Genomic DNA, 12304 nt, shown 5'->3' on the forward strand with positions numbered 1-12304 from the left:
CAAGGAATCAAGACACTGCAGAAGGGAATCAAAGTGAAGCTCTTGGATAACCTTGATCTTGCTCAAGATTAAGGGGGAAGAAGATTCAAAGGATCGACATAATTGGTTTATCGTTTATCGCTTTGTTATCTTCTTTGTATATACTACTTTCAACATTAATGAAAGATTACCCAATTTCAATTTGGAATTGGGGGCAGACGTAGTCGTAGCGAGGACGATCGACGAACTGCCTAAACAAATATCGTGTTCTTGTCGCTTTTACTTTTTCATTTACATTCTGTTCATATTTGGTTATAATAGCAAATTGATCAACGATTCGAGTGTTAAGATTGTGAACTAAGAACGTTCATAAACATCACAATCCATCACACATTGAATTACCTTCAATTTGATCATTATCACCAAGTGTTTGTATATTTGTTTCTATCACTCTTACTGCATTGCAAACATTGTCCATCATACAAAAAGTTAATCTGATTTTCATAAGAGAAACGTCTTGATTCTGCAACATAGACTCTTATCATTTACTTCAACTCTTTGACTGGTTTTTTAAACACATATATAATCGTTTCGATAGTGGTTCGGAATAGACGCGAGTCGATTCAGAATTACTTCCGCTGAAAAGTCGTTTAAATCCGTAAAACTGTGAACGATCTATTCACCCCCCCTCTAGATCCTAAGGCCAGCGTCTAACATTTTGGATAGTTTAAATTAAGTTTATGTGTTGTTTTACATTTTAATTATTAACTTATATGGATTATTTAGAAATTATAATTTTGAATATAAAATTTAATATATATATATATATAATGTATTCTTGCATGCAATTATATGGTTACTTACAAAAATAAGGAGAAAATTTTAATTTTTTATAGAAATGGGCCCGTTTAGGGCCGAAGCCCATTTAAGGCCGGGTAGCCCGCAACCCAGATAGGGCCGGGCCTGGGTAGTAAAATTAGAGCCCATTTAAAAACGGGTTTTTTGGGCCCGGCCCTAAAAAGCCTGAAGTCCATATGGGCCGGCCCATATGGGCCGGGTAGCCCATATTGACAGCTCTAGTTTTGGTGTTTTGCATTGATGGATACACTCCTGGGTTCGAATCCCATAGAATGTATGTTTTAAAATTTTATTTCTATGTTTTCAAACAATATTGACATGTCACTATTTAAATAAATGAAAATTAATACCCAGTCAGCAAAATTTCAGCCAAACAAAAAAATCCCCCACGTCCAGTCAGCCAAACAAGGGATAGGGGGTTCTGAAAACAGAATCTGTGTTTTATAAGGGGCGGTTTACAAAAAAAAACTTCAGGGGGCAAAACCGAATGTCGCCCTAATGGCAGGAGGTGAATTGCATTTAACCCTTATTATTATTCATCTTACAAGTAAATAACTCATTTCAAATTTACATTTATATCTAAATAAAATCTATATTGTATTGAATAAATTTATTCGTGCAGACATATCAGTATTTTTTTTTGAATTAGGAATATATTATTGATATTAATTCAAAATAACTTTACAAGCACATGGTGATCACAAAACGATCCAAGGGTCCAGAATGACAAAAAGGACAAACCAACATCATGATTCTAGCAATATGATGTCTATACTTTTTAATGTTCCAAGCCCTATACACTATACTATCTTTTATTCTAGGTTTTTTCTTTACCCACCTCCCTATGGGGGTCACCCCAGCGAAAACCCCAATTTACCCCTGCTTTGGAAATGCATTTCCGAATTTTTTTTAAATTTTTTTTCCAGACTTCGGAAGTGCATTTCCGAAAAAGTCCCAAAAATTGAGATTTTGATTAATTCGGAGATGCATCTCCGAAAAAATAAAAAAAAATCTAAAAAAATCCCAAAAATTAATTTTAAAATATTAATTAATTCACGTTTGATATAATTTATGAGTAATGAATAATAATAACTATATATTTTGATATAATTTATGAGTTACGAATAATAATTATTATATATTTCTATTCTATTCATAATGATTTATTTAGGAAAAAGAGATTGTAAATGTAACTTCAAAAAGGTATTGGAACATCGTATAATATATTAACAAAATTAGAAAAAGTTAAAGATTTCTTTGGTATGTATAAAAAGGCTACATATAATAAAAAATGGAGAGAATAATTATGAGCAACTTTTAATTTTTAATTTAGTAATAATAATTACATTCGATAATAAAATTTCTTAAAATCTACGATAAATAATAACTTGAGCATTATTATTGTAATTATCATTTAAGAGGAATTATTTAATTTTAAATTTAGTAATAATAATTACATTCAATAATATAATTTCTTAAAGTCTACATTAAATGATAACTTTAGCATTATTATTGTAATTATCATTTAACTACCTTTAAGATTTAAGAAAATTAAGAATTTGAATGGAAAACTAAAAAAATTGGGTTTCCACTTTTCATCTTCCGTATAACCTTTCAAATTAATTGCATTGATCCGTAAAAGTTGAGTTTTAATAATTATAATAGATTTCCATTTTTATTGTTTCAAAAATGTTATATAATAAATAAAGAAAAAATTAAAAGTAGAGAAAATAAATCATAGTAAACTCATGGATCAAAATTATGGGATAATAAAATATTAAAAGAAAACATTGATTAAGATAAATAATAAAATAATAAAATATTTAAGTGATTGTATGGCACAATTCAAATTTCCTTTCTAAATGAGTAAAATATTTATTGTAGTAATAACGGATATGTATAAAGATCATAAAGTGATTGAATATGCATAGAAAAAGCATAACGTGTGAATTTTAATTTGGTTTATAGTCATAAATCATAAGATGGTTTTATTTTCAATTTAATAATAAAATTTCATAAAATCTACCATAAATGATAATTTAACCATTATTATTGTAATTATCATTTAATTGTTTTTAACATATATAAAAATAAAAAATGATTTTTGATTTATATAAGTTAGTAAAATAATTTTTAACTTTAAAATTGTTTAGGAAATTTTGATTCACCTTGATTTTATTGATTCACCTTGATTTTATACCTATTAATTGTATTGATTCACCTTGATTTTAATTTTTTAATAATTATTGAATTCTTTCGGAAGTGTATATCCGAAACATTCCAAGACCAATTTGGTCTTGGAATATTTCGGATATGCATCTCCGAACACACCCCCTCTCCCAAAAAAGGGTGTTTTCGGAAATGCATATCCGAAAACCCAAAAAAGGGGGTGTTTTCGGAAATGCATCTCCTAAAACACCTTTTTTTTTTCGTGTTTTCGGAAGTGCATTTCCGAAATAAGACAAATTTTGAAAAAAAAAAGCGTTTCGAAAATGCATTTCCGAAGTAAGGGTATTTCGGGTTTTTCACCAGAGGTGGCCAAGAAAAGAGGGAGGTGGGTAAAGAAATTTTCTTTATTCTATCCACTATATTTGTATTATCCACGTTATTTTTGAAGCAAATGTCATTTCTCATTCTCCATAAGCTATATATGGTTTCAGCTATACCCAGTTTAATCAACATAGCTTTCCAACCTTTGCCTTTTGTAACTGTAGTGATCCATCTAAACATATTAGTATTTTAATTGTTACTTGGAGAGAGAAAAAATGTCACGTTTCCTTACTTTTTTTTTTGGAATTTCTTATTCCACACTATGCTTTTCCAGCGCACCACGCGAAATTTCAAAAATACGTCTTAAAACCGGAAATGGATCTCCGGTTCGCACCATAATAGACATGAACGTTGGAATAACTGGGAACTAACCGGAAATATAACTACGGTATGGAACCGTAAGTATATTTCCGGTTCCTGGAACAACTAAAAGGCGCCCTGCCTCTTTCCCTCCCATTACAGTTTCAAACTCTAAAATACCAAAACACTATCCAAACTCCCTCAATCTTATTTTCACCAAATCAACCACATTTGTAATCGAAGTTGTTCGAAAGCATTCAACACTACTATCTCAAGCCTCCAACCACAATCAATCAACAAAAAACAACCACAATCAATCAAGTAAGTTGCTTTTGAACTTTTTAGAGTTTATGTAAAATCAACTCAAATGTGTGTTTTAGGTTAAAAATTGGGAATTTGTGGTTTCTTTTCAACATTAGGTGTAACACCCCAAATCTACCCCGAAAATATACAGGAAAATCAGAGTGCAAAATCTCAAAACATACATCACATTTGAGACGTCACAATTACTTCGTAACACACACACACACACAAACACACACACACACACACACACACACACACACACACACACATATATATATATATATATATATATATATATATATATATATATATATATATATATATATATATATATATATATATATATATATATATATATATATATATATATATATATGCTTAAATGCACCTTTGGTCCTGGTAAGTTAGCGAGTTTTTGATTTTCGTCCCTATAAGTTTTTTTTGTTGGTATGAGTCCCTATATCTTACTTTTTGCTTGCGGTTTAGTCCCTAAAGCCAAAATCCGCAGGAAAATCTGCAGGATTTCCTGTGGATTTTGATTTTAGGGACTAAAACAGACGCGAAAGTGAAATATAGGGGCTCATACCTAGAAAAAAACTTAAAGGGACGAAAATCAAAAACTCGCTTACTTACAGGGACCAAAGGTGCATTTAAGCTATATATATATATATAGATACATAGCAAGTAATACGGAGGAAACTCACATCTAATCAACCTCAATGCTCAAATAGTCATAATATCGCAGCGGAACAACATCAACAACATAATCCAAGTCATACATGCTAAACATGGGCAGCTAAAAATACAACATATCTCTATATGACATAACAACATAATCCAATGAGAGATAACAATATCCAAATATAGTAACAAAAACGACAAGACGGTAAGACATAGTCAAAAAAAGCTAGACGTCTCCCGAGTGCTACGTATCAGAGCCTAGACACACCGACACGAGCTAAAAGGTAAACGGCTACTCCATGTTGTTACCCGTACGTTACAAACAAAGGGTAACATTTAAACAGAAGGGGTGAGAGATCATTCATTATAAAGAAACGTATGATAATATTCAAAGCATAGTAAGGATCATACATATATCGCCACTTCTCATAATATAACATGTTACCAATAATTCACAAAATTCAAACATGTTATAAAATGGTACCCACGACAATAAACAAGTATGACACATATCCATTCACAATTATGAGTTCAATACATCACAATAACATCTCATCATCATGTCGCAACAATATCTCATCATCACAACAAACACACATTCAAAGATAACATCAAATGCAATTCAAATGTGACTCGACTTATGCAAATATATGTGGTACCATTCGGAGTAAAACTCCCATCGTCTCAAAAGTTTCCATTGGGCACATCGTCGCTATTTACCATTAAGGCCGTCGTGTTTGCCATAGTTTTCAGGCCGTCGTGTTTTCCATAAGTTTCAGGCATGCAATATGCAATGGATGCGACTCAAGATGCACATCCACAAATACAACATAAAAATACGTCACAACATCGTCTAAACAACCATCGAACATTTTCAATAAAATGTCAAACTTTAACAACAAAGAAACAACCATAATTCATAAGAATGCATCACGTCATTAACACGTCACCATGTTGCATCATCATCATCATCATCATCATACGACAACAATTCATCTCATAACAACATTCACATCATATAACAATCCAATTCAAAAAAAGGATTCAAAAGAGTTTCCAAAGATATACAAAGCATATACAATTGAAAGACATCTATTAGAGCTTTATGGAGGTTCAAACGGCACATAGAAAGGAGTTACGGTTCAAAAGATACATCATTTTAAAGTTTGGACAAGTTTTGTAAAATAGGGTCATCTTAGCGGCCCACTAGCGCGCTTATGCTCCTAAAATTCAATAACTGCGCTTCAAGCGGCGGGTGGCAGGAGCTTTTTATGAAACAGGCTCCTCTTAGAGGACTGGCTCCGCTTAGCGAGCCTCTTTAGTTTTCCAGATAAAACAACATCCACTTAGCAGACCCACGCCCACTTAGCGGGAGCGCAATTTTGCAGAAAAACGATAACAACAACAGACCTGCATAATCACTCTTTCTCTATCCAAAACTCATTCTAAATAGCAATTAAACATGTATAAACACGAAATCCACCATCATCTATCATCAAACATCAATCAAAACACATTTCTATTCACAAATTCATGCATTTTGTTCACAAACCCTAACATTTCTACACAAAGATAATCCATGGTTCAATCATACAATCCAACCCACCCTAAACATCATCATACATCCCTTTAACATGAAAGAACCCCACCCTTACCTTAGATTTTGGATTGAAGCTAACTCTATCTTCAACCTTGAGATTCTCCTATTCTCTTCTCTCTTCTTTCACCAAAATCCCCAAAAAATGAGTTCTAATTCTATTCTTCTCTAAAACCCTTGTTTTGTGAAACTCTTACTAATTCTCAATTGCTAATCTGCTCTAATTAACACCTTTCACTTACTAATGCCAACTTAGGCCCAATAACTCACCTAACTCATTAACTTATGCTATTTACTATTAAAACTTAATAAATAACACAAATATCACATAAGCACTTAATTAACACATAATAATTAAATAAATCACATAGCACACAATTAATCAAAATATGAAAATAAATGTCAATTTTTTGTGCTCATTTGTGGGGGTGGGAAGCCATTAACGTAGCTCTGAAATCACAGCAGAAATCAGAATTGCATTTCAAATTTTCATCAAGAACAAAACCGCAAGTGCATTTCCGGTGTTAGTTTTATCTGTTTTCAACTTTGTTTTCAACATTGGTCCTTAAGTTAACATTTTTCCGTGTTTCTACAGGAGCAATGACTGACAAAGCATCTCGTTTGAGACACGACAAGGTTGCACAACATGCTTCTGTGCAGAGAGAAAGGAGTTAGGCAACCAAGTCTCCTCCTGCCTCTGAAGAGGTCATACCAAATGCACCACCTACAACTTCATTCTCCAATGTTCCTGCTTCCACTCCTACTACTTCGTCCTTCTGTAGCATGTGAAATTCTCCAGTTCATCCTTCTCCACCCTATCCTCCCGCAGACGGACCTCTCCACTGACAGCATTTAAGGAAGGAGATACACTAGGTTCTTAGGCGACACCAGCCGCCTAGTCACAACCTCTATCACAATCTCCATGGCTCCATCACAACCCCAGACGACACCTGAGGCGGATCCTCAGTCATCGCAGGTACCTGATCGTGCTCATGAGGCTGCACCTGAGCGTGCACCTGCGGCGCCTCAGGCTTTTGGAGGAGGACCATCTGATTTATCTCATTTTCCTCTTTACCCCGACCATGTTGCTAGACATATCTGGGACGGACGTATGAATTTTGAATTTTGATTTCTGTTACATTTTGAATTATGAATTTTATTATTAATTTTGAATTTTTATTTGTTGAATAAATCTGTCTACATATTTATGCAGGAACATGATACGCTCAAGGTCATTAACCATGGGAGGAAAATCAGTAGACTCGTACCACCTATTGAGCCATGGTTTGATGGCTTTTACTGCTTTCAGGGTTGAAAGATTTGACCCAGTGTAGATACATCCTAGTTAACTGGGATATGATTAACGCTTTCGTTGAGAGGTCACAACATGAGACGTCGTTTCACCTATCACATGGTGATATGACGATGACACTCATCTACATCGCGTGTCTGTTGCATGTTTCGATCAGAGGGACATTCTTGGATCATGAGAGGATCGATAAATATGAGGCGTTGTATATGTTGGTTGAGAGGATGGAAGTTACCCTCGAGAGTGCCATGGGAGAGATTGATAAATCCCGAGGTAGTTACATCATGTATAGTTATTTGACTCAGGTGTTTATGGATGAGATACGACGTGCACGAGAGGATGATGGTGATCTCGAGCAGGTTACCATTCACAGGATGTTTTCTATGAGGGCATTCCTTTTGTATCTTATTGGAACACCGATTTTTGTGGACACTAGTGTTACTTACATCGATATCATGTACCTTTGATATTTCGATGATTTTTTTTGAGATGATCTACCAGTGAAACTGGGGGGCTGCTGATCGGTAAATTAGCAAGTATATTAATATGCCAATATAATAATGGGAAATCCCAAAGTATCGATCTCAAGGACTGCATGGTGATATAGAGTTATGTTTTAATTCAATTAAACAAAAGCCTTGGGGGCTTGGTTTGTAGAATTATGAATTAAATTGCAAATAAAAATAATAGATTGCCTTGGCCAAATATGAGGAACATGCCAGTGTAGGTGTGTGCATTAACATGTAACGACTCTGATTCCCTTTTTGTAACAATTTATCTTAACTATCAATTACCAGTTCATAAGGATGTTTACTCCTAATTCCTTAGCGAGGAAACCTATAATCATCCATCATAAGCCCTATTTCCGTAGATACTTGCAAATAAAATTATGCATTATTAAATCACGAATAATCTGGTTACTATAGGATATCCTGTTTCTAGGCGATATCTACTTGTTTACCCAGAAAAATGGTAAACAAGCGCTAGTTTCCCTTTTAAAGGTTACTTTTGCGGAATCAACTAGAATACTCCAGGGCTAATTGCTTTATTTTGTTATGTTATGTGTAACTGGTTTGTATTAAATGCAACAATAACTTTAAAATAAAAGTAAACACTGAAATTAAAGGCTTTAAAGTAAATCAAAGCAATAAAAAAGCAGTAAATGTGCACTGAAAGATGAGATATAACGTAAAATGATTGCATTAATTAAACTGGTACGCATACGTACATTCCAAAGTTGCACTCGTTACTCATTTTTGCACAGAGATTTGAGTTTACTTGTGTTTATGTAGAAAATGCGGACCCCTAACTATTCCTATGGAACTTGCTTAAATAGTAAAAATAAAATAACTACTACTAACGGTCGACTGGTTATCAGTCAACACGTGTCTTCGACATGCGAGATCTTCAATTGTGAGACCTCCACGCGTCCTGTAAGAACTGCCAGAAAACTGCTTGAAACTGCCTCTTAACTTCTAATACCTCTCGACTTCCACTTCAGTTTCTGCAGCAAAATTCTTAAGTCTTCGCATACTTCTGATCGAACGCTGAAGCCTCTGATCATCTTTCTAGTCGAACAGCTTCGACTACTAAGCATTACTTAGTCGAACCACTTCGACCCAAATGGCAATGTAATTATTTAATTGAGGCCCAATTACCAATTTAGGGCCTTTTTACCAAATTGAGGCCCAATTACCAATTTTGAGCCCCAGTTGCCCATTTGTTGGTAAGTCGAAAACCTAGGGTAACAAATTGCCCCCCAAGCGACTTCTTTCGACTGACTTTAGGAAAGAGAAAAGATGGCGTTTCAGTTCTTTCTTGGGTTTCGACTTTTGTTACTTCCCATTACGCCATGATTACGTTTCATTTTCCCAGGCACTAATTATTACCTAAACGCTAGGTAATGGGCTATTAACTGCTCCCAGCTTGCTTGTGTCAGTTTCCAAGATATTTAATACGATTTTTAAACAACTCGTGGAAGCTGTCTCTTCGACGGCCTCTCGTCAAGGAATGGTGACTTGTCTTTCTTATGCAAAATTGCTTTCGTCTTATTTTGGTTTATCTCAATGCCTTTCTTGTGAACCACGAAGCCTAGGAAATCCCCTGCATGTACACCAAAAGCACATTTTAAAGGGTTCATTTTGAGTCCATATTTCCTCATACGTTCAAAAGATTGTCGAAGATGGTCTAAGTGACCATTTTCAGAGTTAGATTTTATTACAATATCATCAATATAAACCTGCATAAACTTGTCAATAAAATCATGAAACATGGAATTCATGGCTCGTTGGTATGTAGCTCCAACATTTTTTAAACCAAAAGGCATTACCACCCATTCATAAGTTCCTAAAGCACCTGGGCATCGAAACGCCGTCTTAGGTACATCTTCGTCAGCTATAAAAATTTGGTTATAACCTGAATATCCATCCAATAAACTGAGATATTCAAATCCGGCTGCAGAGTCGACTAACATTTCAGCAACTGGCATGGGATATTCATCTTTAGGAGTAGCCTTATTTAAATCTCTGAAATCTATGCATACACGAAGGCTACCATTTTTCTTTATGACAGGCACTATATTAGCTAACCATTCGACATACCTCGCAGTTCGAATAAACTTGCTTTTCAACAATCTTTCAATTTCTATTTTGATTTTTTCCATAACCTCTGGCGCAAATCTTCTAGGAAGCTGCTTGATAGGTTTCTTACCTGGGTTTAGTGGTAGTCGATGTTCCACCACATGTCGACTTAAACCAGGCATTTCATTGTAATCCCATGCAAAACAATCTTTGTATTCTTTCAAAAGTCGAATCAACTTGGTCTTTAGGTCACTTGTAAGCCTTGTACTTACATAAGTAGGCCTTTTAATGACTCCATCACCTAAGTCAATTTCCTCAAGAGGATCTTGAGCTTGCATCCTTTTTACCGATCCTGATGGATCCATTTCGAAACCTAAAGGTTCGTCATCGTATATCCCGTCAAGTCGTTCGACTTGGTGATCGACTTCTTGATCGTTTTCATTTTTTACTATCATGGCCTCAATCGTCATATTTTTCTCTAGTTCGGCTTCTAAAGCCGCTTTTTCTTTGTTTTCGGCCAAATAGGCCGTTATTCGAGCCAGGTATTCTGACTCAGTGGTCATCGTCTTTGATTGTTGTCCTCTGCTCTGGAGGACTTTCATGGTTCAATGGTTCATTAGGATCTTCTTTATTTCAAATGAAACCATAATTTGGGTCTAAGTTCAGATACTTAGACACACTTTCATCAGAAGGATATACATCTTCTGCTTTGTAGCAAGGAGCTACATTTGCCAAATGCTGGTCGAAGTGTCTGCGACCACTTTCAGTTTTGTAATAACTTTGGTCGGCTTCAATATTCTCCACTATACCATCTGACCTCCAAATGGCCACACGCTGATGTAAGGTGGAAGGAACTGCCCCAATACCATGGATCCATTATCGACCCAACAGCAGTTTAAAATTTGCCTGCGATGCAATCACCATGAAGACGGTTGACCTGACAGACGAACCAACAGCTAGTTTTACTTGAATTACTCCAAGTATTCCACTTGTCTTGCCCTCATAATTTGACAGTACCATATTATGGGGTCTTAAGTCTTTGTCAGACTTTCCCACTTTCTGAAGTGAAGAATAGGGCATTAAGTTTACAGCAGCCCCACCATCGACAAACACTTTGTTTATTGGAACAACATCCACTTTCGCCCTTATGAATAAAGGCTTCAAATGATACATCATTCCTCGACCTGACCTCTCAAACACAGCCTTTTGCTCTTCTACTACCCCTTTTCCCATTACATAGTAACAGACAGGTGTTTCTTCCACATTCTCGTCAGGAAGAAAATCATCTTCGTTCTCAGATACCTCAGATACTCTGTCGAACTCTGCTGGAAGTACAGAGACAATTCCACAGTCGATTAGCAACTCATCTGACTCTATGTCAAAGTTGTCGTCGACCTCTTCTTCCGACAGTGGAGAATATTCAGGCTCTTTCCCCGTATTGAGAGTCGGGGCATCATCATCAACTAGTTCTTTGATGAGTTTCTTTCCTAGGATCATCCCAGCAGCTAATCTTTCATTTGCTATTTTAGCCTGTTCTTTAGTCAACTTCCTGTGAAAAGGTTTTGACTGATAGTGAGAAAATCCTGCCTGCACCATTTTCGAACCTTCTTGTCCATTCTTGTGGCTTCTTTGGTAACATCTCCACTGCGTTCGAGTCATGGGGTTCTTTCCTTTGTAGTTTGGAGATATGTAATCTTTTGTTTTAGATCCACTATCAGTCCAAGAACCTTCAGCATTAGTTCCATCGCCTTGAATCTGCCATTCTGGACGTTTACCTCTGAAGTTAATGGGTTTCACCCATTTGTCTTCAGGGACATCCGTCTTGGGACAGAAAGTCCTTGGTTTTTCAAACATCTTCCTGTATTCTCCAGCCCTTCGACCACTGTTTTCTCCTGTATACATGAATTGACGATTCTTGCCTCGACGAGGGTCGAACCTCACTTTGTTTGCAGCATCGACATTGAAAACAGCATCACACCTTAGGCATAATCCAACTTGGGAGTTGTTATTGTGGCATCTCTCAAGGAATTTCAAAAGACTTTCTTTTGGTTCAGGATAAACCAAGTTCAAAACTTTGCCATCATTAGCGCCGTTTTGCTTTCTAACGAAACCATCAGTAGTCTCGACCATCATCACATCAGCAAG

The 12304-nt window shown here is 35.6% G+C and overlaps 1 protein-coding gene across 1 annotated transcript; it reads left to right on the forward strand.

Annotated features, from left to right (window-relative positions):
• The first annotated feature begins 7193 nt into the window (after positions 1-7193).
• On the forward strand, positions 7194-8047 carry LOC131658221 (protein MAIN-LIKE 1-like). The gene is made up of 2 exons (XM_058927543.1): positions 7194-7380; positions 7581-8047. Exons 1-2 carry the CDS (start codon positions 7194-7196, stop codon positions 8045-8047), a joined length of 654 nt encoding a protein of 217 aa, XP_058783526.1.
• Positions 8048-12304: the final 4257 nt, after the last annotated feature.

This window comes from Vicia villosa, linkage group LG3, assembly GCF_029867415.1.
Source record: "Vicia villosa cultivar HV-30 ecotype Madison, WI linkage group LG3, Vvil1.0, whole genome shotgun sequence".
Classification (NCBI taxonomy): Eukaryota; Viridiplantae; Streptophyta; class Magnoliopsida; order Fabales; family Fabaceae; genus Vicia; species Vicia villosa.

Bases quoted from the DNA above. Each gene is read 5' to 3' on its own strand.
- LOC131658221 (XM_058927543.1), top strand. From the start codon at position 7,194: ATGGCTCCATCACAACCCCAGACGACACCTGAGGCGGATCCTCAGTCA. The intron at 7,381-7,580 runs GTATGAATTTTG...TACTGCTTTCAG, and splicing joins TAGACATATCTGGGACGGAC to GGTTGAAAGATTTGACCCAG.